Below are 16,249 nucleotides of genomic sequence, written 5' to 3'. Positions count from 1 at the left end.
GGGTGGACAGTTGACCGGAAGAGAACTTCGATTCGCCCGGCCAGCAGGCGGGCGGCGTGCTTATCTTGTGTGACAACACTACAGAGCGAGTGGCTCTTCTAGGCGGGCAGCTGTGTGACAACACTACAAGGGTTTTTTTTTCCTCGTGTAACATGCTATGGTCTCAATGCCCTTACGAGGTAGTGATGAGTTTCACTCGCTCTAAGCCCGGGCCCGCGCGCGGTTAGGAAGATTGGCCGCAATCTGAGCGGGTACCACCCACCCTACCCTACCACCTATAGGCGGCCGTCCGTCCTACAGCCGCCCGAAAAGGAACTGCAGTGATCTTGAATAGGAATCCTACAGCGATAGACAGAATCCCCATAAAAATACCACTAGATCGAGCACCAGTGATTTCGTATCCGGTCAAAATCTTGGCTAATTGATCGAAGTGGGTAGCTCCAGTAGACCCATAGATCATGGAACAAATAGGGTGGGTAGGCCCAACCACCACACTACACGTATAGACGCGAACCCCCCTCGTTACCGTACGTGCGACTCTCACCGCATACGGCTCGCACAAAGACTCCTAAATCCATTCCGAGCCTTTTCTTCCCACTTCTCCCTTCAGTCGAGTTACTAAAGTACCTCTCCAATCCTCGATCAAACTTGCCCAGGCGCTATTAAATAAATGGGGGTCTTTCCTTCGCCTATCGTATATTGTATGTATCGGCTTGGCTTCGTCCAAAACTAAAACAAGAAGGCATTCCGGCGGGCGCGTGCGTGTAGGAAGGCCGACCATTACATAAGCTAAAAGACTAGGACTATAAGCCAGCCGGAAGCGACTCGCTTCTATTCCCCGTTGGGATTGGATATAGATGGGGAATCTATTGATCGTAGTAGTTCGCCAACCTCTCTAACTAACATACGATCAAATTTTCGGCACGGCCAAAAAAAAGAAAGAGCTTCGCTCGGTGGGCCTTCCTACGCTGACGAATGCCTCCTTTCTCTTCTCTTCAGTCTACAACAAGTGAGAGAGGCAGGATTCGAACCTACGTAGAAAAACTTCAACAGATTTACAGTCTGCCGCTTTTGACCACTCTCCCCTTTCCCTTTTCTCTTACCTTCTGCCTTCTCCCCTTCCCCTAGTTCCAATCGTTTTAGGAAAGTCGGCATTCTTTGTGGAAAGGACTTATACCATGAACGGACTCTTTGCCTTGGGTCAATCAGTTCCTTGGCTTACTAATGACCACTTCGAGAAGAACCTATTTGAAAACAGTCTAATGCCACATCTGACTCAACAGCTCCTTCTTCCTTTTCTTCTTCATACAAGCCCCCTTCAACTATATGCAACCACTTCTTGAACAACCTATTCCTATTCATGCGACAACAGCACATTCTATGCCATCTTACTTATACTATTATTAAACCAAGCTTCAATTGCACAAGCCATTCTAAGGAAGATTAGACTGGCATCTGCCTTAGCCCTGTCTCCCTCTCTAGCTAATTGAATACCAGCTTTCTCTTATATTAGTATTATATGTCACTTCCTTGTCCTATTCTTTTAGTTTTAGTATGCATGGGGGTAAGGAGATATTGATTACACAGTAGTTAGGAGCTCATAGTTTCGTGCGCTTACGGCGTGCTCTTTCTTTTCTTTTTATGACAAATGGCCGCCAGTAGACGACAATAGGTGAGGTGTCCGGTACGTGCTTCTAATGATTATTCCAGGCTGAGCATAACATTCTTATGCACCCATTTCACATGTTAGGGTGTAGCTGGTGTATTCGGCGGCTCCCTATTTAGTGCTATGCATGGGTTCCTTGGTAACTTCTAGTTTGATCAGGGAAACCATAGAAAATGAATCTGCTAATGAAGGTTACAGATTCGGTCAAAAAGAATAAACTTACAACATTGTAGCTGCTCATGGTTATTTTGGCCGATTGATCTTCCGTTTCAACAATTCTCGTTCTTTACATTTCTTCTTAGCGGCTTGGCCGGTAGTAGGTATTTGGTTTACTGCTTTAGGTATTAGCACTATGGCTTTCAACCTAAATGGTTTCAATTTCAACCAATCAGTAGTTGATAGTCAAGGGCGTGTTATTAATACTTGGGCTGATATTATTAACCGTGCTAACTTTGGTATGAAAGTTATGCATGAACGTAATGCTCACAACTTCCCTCTAGACCTAGCTGCTGTTGAGGCTCCATTTAAGAGGGAACACTGTAACAACAACCAGATCGGGTCTATTCCCATTCCTTCACCGAAGTGGTTGACGAGCTCAAAAGTTCCTTTTTTCTTACTTTTCATGGCTGATTAGATCACTGAACTTGGTTCACTGACGCTAAGAGAAGGAACCATTGGATTATTTATATATCCCTCCCTTTCCACTAGGCTTAAATCGGCCAGTAAATTCTGGTGGACCAAATACAGCAACCTCACCTTTAGCCATGCAGAAGAGGAGATTCCCAGACTATGATGCCTGGCACCGATCAACTCTGAAAGTCCTGGATTTTTTGTACTCTCTCTGAAGAAACTATTGGATATGTATTTGGACTTGCAACAGCTCAGGAGGTCTCTCTTTGGCTGATCATTTCAATCATTGTTCTATCTCCCGTGACTTTTCTTTGCTAATAAGCTAGCTCTCTGCAAATGATAAGAAAGGTAGAACTAGGGAGATAAGAGATAAGAGATTTCTTTCCAATTCCCTTTTTTGGAGGCCAAGCGAGCTAATGGTATAAAAATCACTCGCCAGCCAATGGGAGTTTGCTTAGGAAAATAAGGTGCAGGTCAGGTTCGGTTCGTTCCTTTCAGCAGTATCGAATAAGCCAAATGAAAGTGAGAAAGCAGGCCATCTATCCGTTGACTTGCCCCGGAGTGAGCTGCATCGACAGAAGAGAGAAGAGAGAGTGGAAGCGGTAAGTGAACTTGACTTGAAAGAATTGCCACTTGACGCCCGAACAGCATTTTCAGAGGGAAGATATCGACCATACATAGGGAGAGAGCTCAAGTTAGACGGCCGCCTTAGCGAAACTTTCTCACTCTACATTCATTCCCTAATCACACATGACTTTGAACGTTGATTTTACTTCACATAGCTTTTCGTCTCCTTGATAGCTGGAAGAGAACGTTGAGAAGCTGATCTGTCTTTCCGCGCAGAATCCTCTTTATCTAAAGTAAAGAGCAGAGTTGCGATAGAGAACCTATTTGCTTTCTTCGACTCCCTTGCCCCTGTCCTTGCAGCAAATTCAAAGAGTTGTGTGGCATTGACTAACTCACTATTCCTGCCTGAAGGAAATGCATGAGCGAATCTTTCAGTTGCAATTCCCCTTTCCAAATCTGAATCAAAGAACGGGATTAAGGGGAAATCAAAGTCGGCGATGGGACTGATGCTCTTTCATTGCTTCGAGGATCACATTTCTTTTCAGGTCAGAATCTGATTGATGCGTTGTAACATCCACTGACTCAAAGAACTACCCTTTAGTAAATAAATCCCAGGGAAAGTCCATTTATGTTCAAATCTCTAGTGTAGTGGCTGGTTCCTCTACAACTACATCATAAGAAGAAGCCAGGTCTGAGGCCAGCGAGCTCAAGATCAGGAGCCAAAGCGGACCGAAGAAGGCTTCATCTGCTCCAAGCCCCTAAAGAAGTGAAGGGACTTGCTTTCCTAAAAAAAAAATGAAATGGAAAGAGTTCGTTTCTTCCTCAAATTGTAAACATGGGTTGTCCAACTGGAAATGATAACAGAATGCATAGGTCAAACGAAGGAGTCCCAATAAGCGGATGAATATAGTATACCTATTTCCTCTATGAGGGAGAAAGCAAATTGAAGAACCCGCGGATATGTGCAAAACTTCAATTCTTCTTAGCCAAGGCTTTCCAACTCTTATAGTAGATAATATCTAAAGCGATAGAGCTGGTGGATGGAAATGAAAATGTCCTCCAGAATGAAAGTGATAAAATAGATAAAGAAAGGGCGCAAAACGCAGTCCTCCAACGGAATCAATGGCATTCCTTTCTTACTAGTCCTTACGAACTCTACATTGCTTACAAGGTTGAATAGCAGAAAGCCTTAGCTTTAGCTACTTCAATCTCTCCTTTCCTCATATTCGAGCAAGGAAAGCTGTACAAAGGAAAAGGTATTCTAAAGACTTGTTTGCAAAAAATGCAAAATCTCTTACTTAGAAAAAGTACCTGCAGATTCCTGCCCAAAATCAACTGCTATTGAATCTAAGCCAATTGAATGGAATCAGATCATCCGTTTCTGGTATGTTGGGTGTCATCCTATCCAGTACTGGATGCAGTAGAAGGTGCTCTCGGGCGAATTCCCGGCTAAAAAGTACACTGAGTTAGGCGAGAATTGTCTCGAGATTGACAGATTGACTTAGGGGAATTAGGAGTTGTTTGGAGGTGGGTACCACGGAAGAGGTAGGTTATCCCTGAAAAAGGGACTCGGATAGGAATAGAGACTAGAAGCTGACAGCAAGCTCTTAGTCTTGGCTTCTTCTTCCTTTATTTTATGGAGACAGGGTTACTACCATACTTGGAGCACGAATTCATATATAAGATGCCCAGTTGGATCACTAATTCGTAAATTGACAACCTCTAGAAAGGGCCTTTTTCCCAAAAGATTCCTAATCGAATTTCGTCGATATTGAATACCTTATTGACTTTGAGACTACTAATAGCAACGAAGTTGACTCGACCAGTTTACAACTTCGAAAGAAGGAGAGCGGAGATCTTTCTTTCAATCGAAGGGTCATGGGTTTTTTTCATAGGCACCGGACTGAGGTATGAAATGAAGGACGAGTTTCACTCGCTTCGGGCTCAAGCTTAGATAAAAGAGTCCAATGAGCCCAAATGGAAATTCGATAGAAAACTAAAGCTGAGAAAGTCACAATCCATTGAATAAGATCGGCTAAAGGTGAGAGCTCAAAAAAGAAAGAAAAGAAGTCGCTCACCCGCCTACGATTGATTGGAGACTTATTCAATAGGTCCTCCTTTAGGGGTCTATTTTCTCTGACTTGACTCAGCTTGACCTACTTGACTCAGCGGTTAGAGTATCGCTTTCATACGGCGAGAGTCATTGGTTCAAATCCAATAGTAGGTAAACCCGGCCGAAACCCCAGCAAGAAAACCTCCTTAAAATATTTCCCTGGCAACCTTTTAAGGGAACCCGCCCAGAAGCTTCGATTTGTCAAAGCTGCGCTAAAAGCCTTGAATTCAAAAGTTGAAGGTCGATAAAAGAATAAGAAAGGCCATAGAAGAACTAGACGCCATTCAATCCCAGCTATTCTTTTTCCAGTTCAATGAAAGGCTCGCAGAGCAGAAGAGTATATTATCAAATTGGATGAGTTGAACGGATACAGAAAAGGATGGGGACCACAATATCAAAGACTTCCACGCTACACTCACAGAAAGAAGGGCAAGGGAAGACTATCAATATCAGTATCAAGAGAATAAAGAATGAGAGTGGAACCTGTGGAAGCCTACATCAAAAGAAAAGACAGGCGGAACTCTACTTTATTAATCTAGTGGGCACAGCTAGCAGAGTGGAGGGCCTCTATAATAGGTTAGGCTTCTTTCTTCTGGGAATTGGCAGTTGCTTTAGCAGCTGTGCATATCTTAACTAGTGGGCTTAGTCCGAAAAGAATATTGCCTGCTCTTCGTAGAGCAACTATGTCACTTCTGTCTATTAGTGAAAGGCTAAGGCTCCATCCATCCGAACTTTCGAATGATTCCTCTATCAAAGTTATGAAATAAGTTTGTTAGAGAAAGCTAGGTTTCCCTAAAAAAGGGTTTTCTCGCTCAGTGTCATCGTTCCGGTGATCACCTTTAGGTCAGGATACTAAAGTGGAATGGATTGCATTTCAATCTTGCCTATAATGTTGATTATTTTCCCCAGCGTATGTGGTCTTGAAGAGCCTTTCAGCGGCTTAATAAAGGCTGGAATTACGGACCGGACTACTACGTGTCGGTTCCTTTTCAATCTAAAAGAGCAAAGGCCTATTCTCCCACCTACCAGCAGCCTAATTCCCCCTCTTTCCAATCCTAGCTCTACGGTTGATTCGAGAAAGAGGACCGAAGGAACAACCTAAGAGACCAATCCAAATCCAAACCTCACCTCTTCGCTTCTTCCTCTCTAGGCTTAGGCTTTCACGGGAGCTCTCTCTTCTTTCTTGTTGAAAAAGCTGTTCAACTGTGGCTAATCTCCGCGAAGGTTCGCAGGAATATGCTCTTTGCCTTTAGCCTGGCACTTTTTCCATTTCATCAGCTGCTGTTAGCTCTCCAGGTAGCGACGGAACTTAGGAATGAACGGATTTCAAAGTTTTCCGCTTTTACTTTAAAAAAGAAAGTTACGAAGTCTCCCTGACTTTTATTTAGAGCCCGACTACGATCCGATCTGTCTTCTCTTATGCTAAGATATTTCTAGTTACCTTGCAAACACTCTAAGACGCAACAACAACGGTTATTCAACTAAGACTTTTTCTTCCGATAACAAGAACAGAAACACCGGTTATTGCCTACACTGGTTATTCAAGACCGGCTACGAGAGCTGTACCACCGAATACTGAATCAATTGCTAGTCTTCCACACCGCTTACTTTGACAGAAGCGGATTGCCAAGAGTTGATTCATTACCATTTGTCCTGAAAAGCCCAAGTGGAACATACAGTAAACCCTGCCCCAGTCATTCTAGCAGAAACTTTCCGATCACTTCATCATTGTAGACTCTGTGGAGAAGAAAGGTTCGTAAAATGTTAAGCAACATTTGACCTACGCCACACTTTCGATTCCCCGAAAGTTCTAATCGAAGGCATTAAAGGTCGGCAAAAAGCAAGCTAATTCGGGTTATATCAAGGAAACGGCTCTCTTCAAAATTCGAAGACAAAGGGAATTTGGCTATACCACACAAAATGACAGGCAGTGAATATCCCCGAGTGCCTCTTTTCCGCGAACTCTAAATAGACTTTAAGTAAAAATGTGGAACTCTTATTCGTTACTTTTGATCAAGACGAAGCGAAAGAAAAAAGAGCCAGACTGTCGTGTACTTTAAAGTGTCCTTCGATTCGGGGGGCGACTTTTCTTTGAATGTGTAAAAATGAAGGTACTCCCAGGGGCTCAATGCAATGAAAGGGTTGGGATTTTCTTTGAATATATAAGCCAAGAGTCAAAGATCCCGATTGGACTACACGGCGGAGCAGATTCTTTTAATAGCGGTTGCTAGTCAAAATCATAAGCCGAGCACAAGCCTACCTGCGGACTAGATTCTAATTATATCAAAACCCAAGGGTTGTTCGGACTGGTACGATCTTGACTTCGACTCCGACCCCCGAAGTCAGGTATGACGCTCCTATAATCATATGATGAATGTTTTAGAGGATCTGCAGGTCGTGAAGGGGATAAGAAGAACTCTTGGTGAAAGGATTTTTTCTGACCTTTCAAATCCTCATCAACTAACTAGTTAATGAGACTTCTCCAGAAGAGTCTTCTTTTGAATGCCTTGAGGAGCTCCTCTTTTTATCAATCGTAACAAAGCAGAAATGATTTCGTCTTGTAGGGACGACCGACTTGGAATTGGAATGCAATGTTGGCATTTACATTCCCTTTTTCAACTTTAGGGCTTTAGCGTTCCGGATTCAAATCCTTTTTTGGTTCCCGGCTTACTCTAAGCTAGACAAAATCCCTTCTTTCAAAGTCACTAGAAAGATAATAAAAGAATAAAAAAAAGGTCTAATGAGCTAACCAATCCTCCTATCCTATGGGAATGCTTTCCTAAACTCTGATTGCTCTTGCCGACTCGGAACGAAAAGATAGCGAGGATTGAGAAATTCCTCGTTGGATTGGGAGACCAACTCGGAAAGAAAGAAAGAGGCTTGGATGCTAGGGATAGCTTGAAGAACGAGTACCGGGAGAAAGGACCTTCTTTTGAGGAATGAGGATTAGGAAGCTTACTCGTAGAAAATGAAGTTGGCACCTACTAAACCAAGTGCCTGAAAAGGGGTAGTGAAAAAGGAGAAGGCAATCTCGGATTGTTCAGACACTGCCTTTGGTTCATTACCCGTTGAGAAGGCAGTAGAAGAGGTAGCATTCGCAGACCAAAGCAAAGACGGCTGGGGATTCTCATAGCATAGCAAGAAGGAAGGGGCGTGCTTAATATATAAGGACTAGTAGAGGCAGTAGAGGTCCTTCACCATGAAGATTGTATGCTTTCCTTTTCACTCAACAATGAAAGCTAAACGAAACCGATTCTAATCTCTTTTCCATTCAGAAAGAGAATCGATTATGTAGCTCACAAAAGGGGGTGATCAAAGAAGTTGACTAAGTGAATGGGAATCCGATAGCTCTACCAGCCTTGGAAGAGTAGTCAGAGGCAATTCGCTAATATTGAACCTTTTCTATCATCTTTCTTTCCTCAAGCATGAAACGGAGTTGAGCGGTAGGCATTCCTTTCCATTACAGTGGGAAAGCGTATGCGAGTCATAGAGTTCTTCCAGTAAGGTTTGAGGTCACAGGTACCGATGCAGTGGAAAAGGAAAACTAGGATATAAACAAGACCCATTTGTTTCAAGTTTAGGGCCCCCTAGTGTTACAAGCTACTGCTTGCGAAGGAAAGAAAGAGTTGCTAAAGCTCCATGAAAATAGTCTCCTTAAGATAACCATGCAGAAATTTTTAAAAGTTCTGTTAGGTTCTTAGTAGCAGTCGGCGACCTTTTCTTCTTTTACTTCACATAGCTTTTCGTCTCCTTGATAGCTGGAAGTTCTCCAAAAGTATGAAAAGCAGGAGGACTTTGTACCATCCATTCCAGTGTAGTTGAATTCAGTTCAAGAGCCCAAGGACTCGGAGCACATCTTTTGTTATTTCCACTGCTTAAAGTGATTGTTACGACTACGAAGAAACAACAAATCCCAACTACGGATATATAAGAGCCAAAACTGGAAAGGGCATTCCATCCAGCGTAAGCATCCGGATAATCTGGAATACGACGTGGCATACCTGAAAGTCCTAAGAAATGCATAGGAAAAAAGGTCAAATTAACCCCGAAAAAAGTGATCCAAAAATGGATTTGACCTAAAGTTTCAGGGTATGTCCGACCAAAGATTTTACCCACCCAATAGTAAAATCCTGCAAATAAAGCAAAAACGGCTCCCATAGAAAGTACATAATGGAAATGTGCAACCACATAATAAGTATCATGTAGAGCAATGTCTAGCCCTGAATTTGCCAGGACTATTCCAGTGAGTCCTCCTATGGTGAACAAAAAGATGAATCCTACAGCAAATAACATGGGTGTTTTGTATTGTATCGAACCCCCCCACATGGTAGCGATCCAACTAAAGATTTTGATTCCAGTGGGGACAGCTATGATCATGGTAGCCGCGGTGAAGTAGGCACGGGTATCTACGTCTAAGCCCACAGTAAACATATGATGAGCCCAAACAAGAAATCCTAAGACACCAATACTGATCATGGCATAAACCATGCCTAGATACCCGAAGACCGGTTTTCCCGAAAAAGTCGAAACGATATGACTTATGATACCGAATCCAGGCAGAATGAGAATATACACCTCTGGATGACCGAAGAACCAAAAGAGATGCTGGTATAAAATTGGGTCTCCCCCTCCAGCGGGATCAAAAAAGGTTGTATTAAAGTTTCGATCGGTTAATAACATGGTAATTGCCCCTGCCAGTACCGGGAGTGATAATAAAAGTAGGAATGCTGTCACTAGAACGGACCACACAAATAGGGGTAATCTATGCATAGTCATTCCAGGTCCACGCATGTTGAAGATAGTTGTTATAAAATTGATAGAACCTAAAATGGATGAAACACCAGATAGATGAAGACTAAAAATTGCTAAATCAACTGCTCCTCCAGAATGACTGGTAATACCACTTAAGGGCGGATAGACCGTCCACCCAGTGCCGCTACCTACTTCTACTAAGGCTGAGCTTAATAGGAGCAAGAGACTTGGTGGCAACAACCAGAATGAAATATTATTTAATCGTGGAAATGCCATGTCAGGTGCACCTATCAGAATCGGAACAAACCAATTACCAAATCCACCTATCATCGCCGGCATAACCATAAAAAAGATCATTAAAAAAGCATGAGCTGTTATTAAAACATTATAAAGTTGATGATTCCCACCAAGAATTTGATCGCCGGGTCGTGCTAATTCCATACGAATCAGTACTGAGAAGCATGTGCCCATCACTCCAGCAATGGCACCGAAAATAAAATAGAGAGTTCCTATATCCTTGTGATTTGTGGAGAACAGCCATCGAACTAGATTTTTCATAAATTTGAGATTCTTTCGTTTATTACCTTATCAGAGAGGGGTAGGGTATTTAGTAACTCGAGCATTTATTGTTTTTACTATCGTCCGAGGAACGCTTCAAATAGAAGTGGTTGTGGATTCGAACCACTGACACAAAAAGGATTTACAGTCCTTTGCTCTAACCAGCTGAGCTACCTGTGAACCACTTTGTTCTCAACTTATCCAATGAATCTCTTTCTCTTATTCAAATTCCACTTTGTTTAGTTTAGTGATAGTTAGAGGTTAGAGAGCTAGATCACTCCTCTAAGCAGCCTTCTGATTATATACGTATTATTCTATCTATCTCTGTCCCTACCTTATACTATCCTTCCTATCTGCCATTACTTGTATTCTATCGACAGGAATGGTTAGTTAGTGTGCGTAGCTGCCTTGTTTCTGTGTATGCACAGCAGTAGTTGTTTCTGTGTGAAGCATGTATGGAGGTAGTGAAGAACGGCCTGCGAACTACCGTAGCTAAGCGGCACTAGTTCCTGTTGCTTGCAGCTTCAGTAGAATTCATATCCCTTGTTGGTATGTGAGTAAGTTGTTGCATGAATGGTCAGGTAGGTAAGCGTAGCAGTATTCCTGTTCATGCATGTATCCCTGCAGGTTGTCTTCCCTATCGAATGAGGAAAGTGAGCTGGTTAATCGCAGCTTACTTCTGGAGTGGTCCCTAGGCGGGTGTAGCTATTGTTGCTTGTAGCTGCTGTTAAGTATCTATCTTTGTTTGCCGATCACTGATGTAATGGCTGTTCCGTGCTGTGCAGCGCGTTCCGAGGTCTGCTTTCCTTTCTTTGTCATTTGACTATCTCTCTCCGTTCGATGGGAACAGTTGTTTCACGACTAAGTAAGAAAGGTTAGCGAAGCCGGGTTCCTATGTATGCATGATATTTGTTCCGAGGTGGTTGTTTTCTCTTCTTTTGGAAATTGCCCGGGGTTTAAATAGGGCAAGAACATCAGGAAGGTCTTTTCGTTCGGATACAGACATGGCAATCTACGTATATGAAGTCTCGATTAAGCTGCCTAAGCATAGATCCAACGCGCTGACTCCATCGGCAGTATATGACCTTTCTTAGGGACCTGGCTTACTCTTACTGAAAGCGCTTCAAGCACACGGGCTCCATACGCGACTATGGGAAGGAGTTCTCCACACTCATGCTCGAAGTGCAAGATATGAAAGAAAAAAGACTGATTCTTCAATTCAACTTCATGGATGGCTTAGAAAACTGGGACGAGAAAGAGCTGGAACGGCGTGGGTGGGGTGAAAGACCTCGCATCGGAAATGGCGGCAGCAGAGAAGCTGATAGACTTGAAGAAGAAAGACTCCGCCAAGTACAAGGCTAACAAGAATGCCCAAGGAAAAGGAGAGCGAGAAAAGGAAAGGGGACACAGTGGTGACAAGGACGGCTCAGGTCAGTCTTCCACTCATAAGCACCATTAGGAAAAAATAAAGAAAGGTAGGGACAAGCATAAGCCACGTGAGCTTCATTCTTTCCTATGTAATGGACCTCACTGGGAAGGTAATAAAAAAGAAAAAAAAAAGCCATCCACTCTCTCACAGACAAGCTAAGTGAGGAGGAGCCAGATGAGGAGTTGGGATCTATACAGCTGATCAATGCCATGGCCAAATAAAAATCCAAGTCGGTGATAAAAGGGCTCATCCACGTTGAAGTCGGAATCAATGGGAAGAACACTCGGGCCATCGTAAAGAGGTCTCAACGAGCCACTACTTTTTCTCAGTAGAGGAGGCAAAGACAAACGGATTGAAGCCCAATAAGGAAAGAGTCTGCCTCAAGCCTGTGGAAAAGCCCGTACAAGGTCTGACTCGTGCGGTGTAGCTACACATGAGTGATTGGAAGGACAAGATAGATCTGACCCTATAAGTACAATGGTTGGTCCCTCCGGAACCGGTAATCTCCGTTTGATTTCCTTTCAGCAGGTGCGCAGCAAGTATTCTTTCACAAGTTTGACGCAAGTCTCGTACCTCCCAGCCCCCTTAGCTACTTGTACTAAAAAAAACTAGGACGGAAGTTCGTGCCTGCTTATCCCGGCTACAATAAATAACTATCGAAGAGCGATCCATCTGAAGAATGGCGCTCGTATATCCCTAGACGTGGGTTTGTACTTTTTTAAAAGGGCGAGGTTTGGAACTCTCAAGCAAGACATGATCTACATAATAAGACATTATAGGCGCCTAGAGAGAAAGGTACTTGGAGATGATTCTAGATTCCTAAATGAGTAATCCATACATAACGAATTTATATGGGTATGATCCTTTTCTGACAAAACGACTTTTCTTTTAGACGTCAATGGTTTAGGATAGGTTTCCTGCCCCGCGACGCGAGGTGACAAACTTGTGGTGTAGACGATCTTGGGGATAGTAGGCTCTGTTCTATCGAGGCAGATTGGATTGTAACGGGAAAGATATCCAACGGGCTAGGTTCATGATTGAATATTCTGCTGACGTCTCTACCTAATGACGAGGTGAGGAGAGGAAAAGTTGAGAAGCAAGTGATTTGAGGAGGACCGAGAATAAGATCAAGTCGAAATATCCAAATTCTTGAAATATAAAATTTCGTATGAAATATAAATAAATATCGTTAAGAGAATATATCTCTATGTCCCCCCCTTTTTCGTTTTTTCTCCCATGCTTTTGTTGGGTCAACAACCAACCACAACTTTCTATAGTTCTTTACTACTCCTAGAGGCTTGACGGAGTGAAGCTATCTGGAGGGAATCATTTTGTTGAAATCAATTAATCTAATCATGCGACGAATCTTTTTATTTGATGAAAATAGTCTTAATTCAAGTTCCAGTAATACATCTTCTAGAACTGCGGGTCAATTCACGACTATTAACGATTATAGTTTTCAATCAAGTTCCAGTGCTAGAACTGCGAGTCAATCCACTAACTTTTCGAGTGGTCAAGCGTCCGGTACTCAGGATGCTTTTGCTGGTATTTTTGAAGATCATCCGGGTCTTAATCCTAACGCTGAGCGTGTAGTAGAGCTGCAATGTGTGATACGCGAGAAGTTTGAGGCATTGACGCAAGATCCTGAAAAGGCCTTGATTATGGCCGGGTCTTCCCACGGAGAAAGCGACAATATCCCTTTTATGAAGTCCATTGTAGATGATTTGACCCAAAACGGAGTATCCGGGGAAGCCTTTCAAGAAGCTCTGAATCTAGTGGGACAGTCGTCGGACTCCCCACTTGACCAATTTGAGATTGTCCCATTGATTTCTATGAATATCGGAAACTTTTATTTCTCATTCACAAATTCATCTTTGTTCATGCTGCTAACTCTGAGTTTATTCCTACTTCTGATTTTGGTTTTCGTATTATGGATCTTGGTTCGCGCTTTATGGCATTTCCACTTAGCTGTCATCCACATGATGATGGGGGAATCTTCGACATTCACTTCTTCCTCTTCTTCTTCTTCCAATAATAAAATAAGGGATAAAAGGAAGAAGAAAGAAGATTTAATCAGGAATTTGGTTCTCAAAGAAGTGGATAAGTATTTAGAAACCCATAAAAAGTCTATAATAAAAGAATTCCCGGGTGCTTTCCCGCTTATCGAAACGACCACCTTTTTGGTCAAAGTTAGCGTCGATCTTCTACAGGGGTGCCGGATTGCCGGATACCGCGGACCCGGCAAGTATGGAGTATCTCCATAAGGTCCACCATAATTTAGTGGGACTCCATTAAAATGGTAAAGGAGGAGGGGGTACCGGAATAACCTTTTCTATGATTCGATTCGATGCCTTCTAAAGGATCATCGAAGTCGATGAAATGGTTGTAGAGTTTGTTCAGCGGTCGTAATGTAATTGGTTAATGGGGGGGGGCGGCCCTGGAGGGGACTCTACCGTATAAAGTCTGCAAGCCTTTCGGAATGGGCTTTTGCTTCTTTCTTTATTTTTCGATATGCCGCTTCTTCGCCAGCAAGGAGCGAGAAAACAAAGTGGGCTGTAATGATGTCAGAATTTGCACCAATTTCTATCTATTTAGTGATTAGTCTGCTAGTTTCTTTGATCCTACTCGGTGTTCCTTTTCCATTTGCTTCCAATAGTTCTACCTACCCAGAAAAATTGTCGGCCTACGAATGCGGTTTCGATCCTTCCGGTGATGCCAGAAGTCGTTTCGATATACGATTTTATCTTGTTTCAATTTTATTTTTAATCCCTGATCTGGAAGTAACCTTTTTCTTTCCTTGGGCAGTACCTCCCAACAAGATTGATCTGTTTGGATTTTGGTCCATGATGGCCTTTTTATTTATTTTGACGATTGGATTTCTCTATGAATGGAAAAGGGGTGCTTCGGATCGGGAGTAAAGTGATAGGGCACAAAATGGGGGGAAAAAGAAAGGAAAGAGAATAATGCCCACGTTTAATCAATTGATTCGTCATGGTAGAGAAGAAAAACGGCGCACGGACCGTACTCGAGCTTTGGATAAATGTCCCCAGAAAACAGGAGTATGCCCGCGTGTTTCAACGAGAACACCGAAAAAAACCTAATTCCGCTCCACGTAAGATAGCCAAAGTACGGTTGAGCAATCGACATGATATATTTGCTCACATTCCGGGCGAAGGTCATAATTCGCAGGAACATTCTACGGTGTTAATAAGAGGAGGTAGAGTGAAAGATTCGCCAGGTGTAAAATCCCATTGTATTCGAGGAGTAAAGGATTTGATGGGAATTCCGGGTCGAAGAAGAGGCAGATCAAAATATGGTGCAGAAAAACCCAAATCGATATGAATGGAAGATGCCTCTGGAACTAGTATCGGTCAGTCGGTGGAACAATCACAACGTTACACCCCAAAAATCAAACTATATGGAGCCGTTACGAATGACCATAATAGAGTCTACTACACTAGCCAAGAAAGAGTGCATTTGACTCACTTCGCCCGTGGAGGTGGCAGAGGAAGCCTAAGGCATGCCCGGGCTAGTGTAACTGATCTCGCTACTCAATCCATATCGTCAGTTATATGGTTGCTTCATCCAAGAGAGGGTAAGAAGGTTAGAAATCATCAATGAGAGCAGCTATCGCTTCCTCCTTACCCTCTCATCGACTGCTGGTAGTTGGCTGACTTGGTTGATGGCTTTATGTCATATGTGTGCCAAGTTAGGAAGGTTAGACCGACTAATTGAAAGGCTTTTTCGTTGAGAATAGTTTGAAGTTCCCTTCTTTGTAGCATTGTAAGTTATTTCCTTTTTTAGCTTATGAATTTTTTTTAGGGAAAAGAATGAGAAAAGTTACAGTGGAAGGAGGGGAAAGCTCCTTATTTTACCCGTTCTAAAAGAAGCTCGATTAAGCAGGAAGACCTTTGGTCTCCTGTTCTCTAGCTTAGTCAGTTAGTGGTATCCGTCGGTCGGTTAGCAGATTTGCAAGATAGAAAAGGCTAGCCAGCCTAAGCCGATCCCGAGGAAAGGGGCTATAGGATTGCCCACGACAAGCATTGGATTTATTTTTTTGATGATCTCCGACTCCTAAGTCTTCCGCGTGCCTTATTCCACCCTCAAAAAACGATTTTCGTAGTTTATCAGCCCGTCTTGCCTCACACTTCTACTTCAGGAGCTTGCCTTGAGGGTACGATGACGATCTTAGTCCGAATAACTGCTTCAGGGTGGGAATGATAGAAGGCCGGTGCTAAACGCCCAATGCTATTTATACGAAAAGACTGATCGAACCGATGAAGTAAGGCTTTTTAACACTACTTTCAAAGGCGTTCCTCTCAGTCGAGAGACTGGCGTTCCTCGAGGAGTACAAGCCAAAAGGTGCCATAGTCGTCGCAAAGGTTCAAGCAAGGAGGAAGTAGGTCTCAAAAGAAAAAGGGGGAGGTTTCAGAATTCCCAAGCGCCTAGTCAGTTGAAGGGTCAGTTCAAGGTTAGCGTCCAATTGTGCGCAATGAATAAATCAATGTATTTGCGGAAAATGGAACGCTGAAGG

At 43.0% G+C, this 16,249-nt stretch overlaps 4 protein-coding genes across 4 annotated transcripts; 3 read left to right on the top strand and 1 right to left on the bottom strand.

Annotated features, from left to right (window-relative positions):
* Positions 1 to 467: 467 nt before the first annotated feature.
* Positions 468 to 4,087, bottom strand: LOC147934167 (NADH-plastoquinone oxidoreductase subunit). The gene is made up of 2 exons (XM_087473409.1): positions 4,032 to 4,087; positions 468 to 3,865 (listed from the first exon to the last, which is right to left on the bottom strand). Exons 1-2 carry the CDS (start codon positions 4,085 to 4,087, stop codon positions 3,622 to 3,624), a joined length of 300 nt encoding a protein of 99 aa, XP_087329535.1. The 3' UTR covers positions 468 to 3,621.
* Positions 4,088 to 11,586: 7,499 nt separating this feature from the next.
* On the top strand, positions 11,587 to 13,612 carry LOC147934166 (uncharacterized). Its single transcript, XM_087472527.1, is given in 4 exon segments — positions 11,587 to 11,716; positions 11,973 to 12,155; positions 12,158 to 12,288; positions 12,291 to 13,612. Coding segments are annotated over 4 exon segments (471 nt in total). The 3' UTR covers positions 12,318 to 13,612.
* A 661-nt stretch (positions 13,613 to 14,273) lies between these two features.
* On the top strand, positions 14,274 to 14,650 carry LOC147934165 (NADH:ubiquinone/plastoquinone oxidoreductase, chain 3 protein). Its single transcript, XM_087473408.1, has one exon. The coding sequence runs from the start codon at positions 14,274 to 14,276 to the stop codon at positions 14,631 to 14,633; it is 360 nt and encodes a 119-aa protein (XP_087329534.1). The 3' UTR covers positions 14,634 to 14,650.
* A 28-nt stretch (positions 14,651 to 14,678) lies between these two features.
* Positions 14,679 to 15,093, top strand: LOC147934164 (Ribosomal protein S12/S23 family protein). Its single transcript, XM_087473407.1, is given in 2 exon segments — positions 14,679 to 14,804; positions 14,806 to 15,093. Coding segments are annotated over 2 exon segments (378 nt in total). The 3' UTR covers positions 15,058 to 15,093.
* The last annotated feature ends 1,156 nt before the right edge of the window (positions 15,094 to 16,249 follow it).

The sequence above is a fragment of the Camelina sativa genome, chromosome 11 (genome assembly GCF_030686135.1).
Source record: "Camelina sativa cultivar CO46 ecotype springtype chromosome 11, ASM3068613v1".
In the NCBI taxonomy this organism is placed as follows: Eukaryota; Viridiplantae; Streptophyta; class Magnoliopsida; order Brassicales; family Brassicaceae; genus Camelina; species Camelina sativa.
Note: the sequence above shows the minus strand (reverse complement) of the source record. Positions and strands in the feature narration are given on the sequence as shown.

What these genes read in the sequence shown, in the direction of transcription:
- LOC147934167 (XM_087473409.1), bottom strand. Translation starts at nt 4,087, where the DNA reads ATGAGGAAAGGAGAGATTGAAGTAGCTAAAGCTAAGGCTTTCTGCTAT. An exon ending in GCTTTCTGCTATTCAACCTT is followed by an intron (nt 3,866 to 4,031) that starts GTAAGCAATGTA and finishes ATCTACTATAAG; the next exon opens with AGTTGGAAAGCCTTGGCTAA.
- LOC147934165 (XM_087473408.1), top strand. Translation starts at nt 14,274, where the DNA reads ATGATGTCAGAATTTGCACCAATTTCTATCTATTTAGTGATTAGTCTG.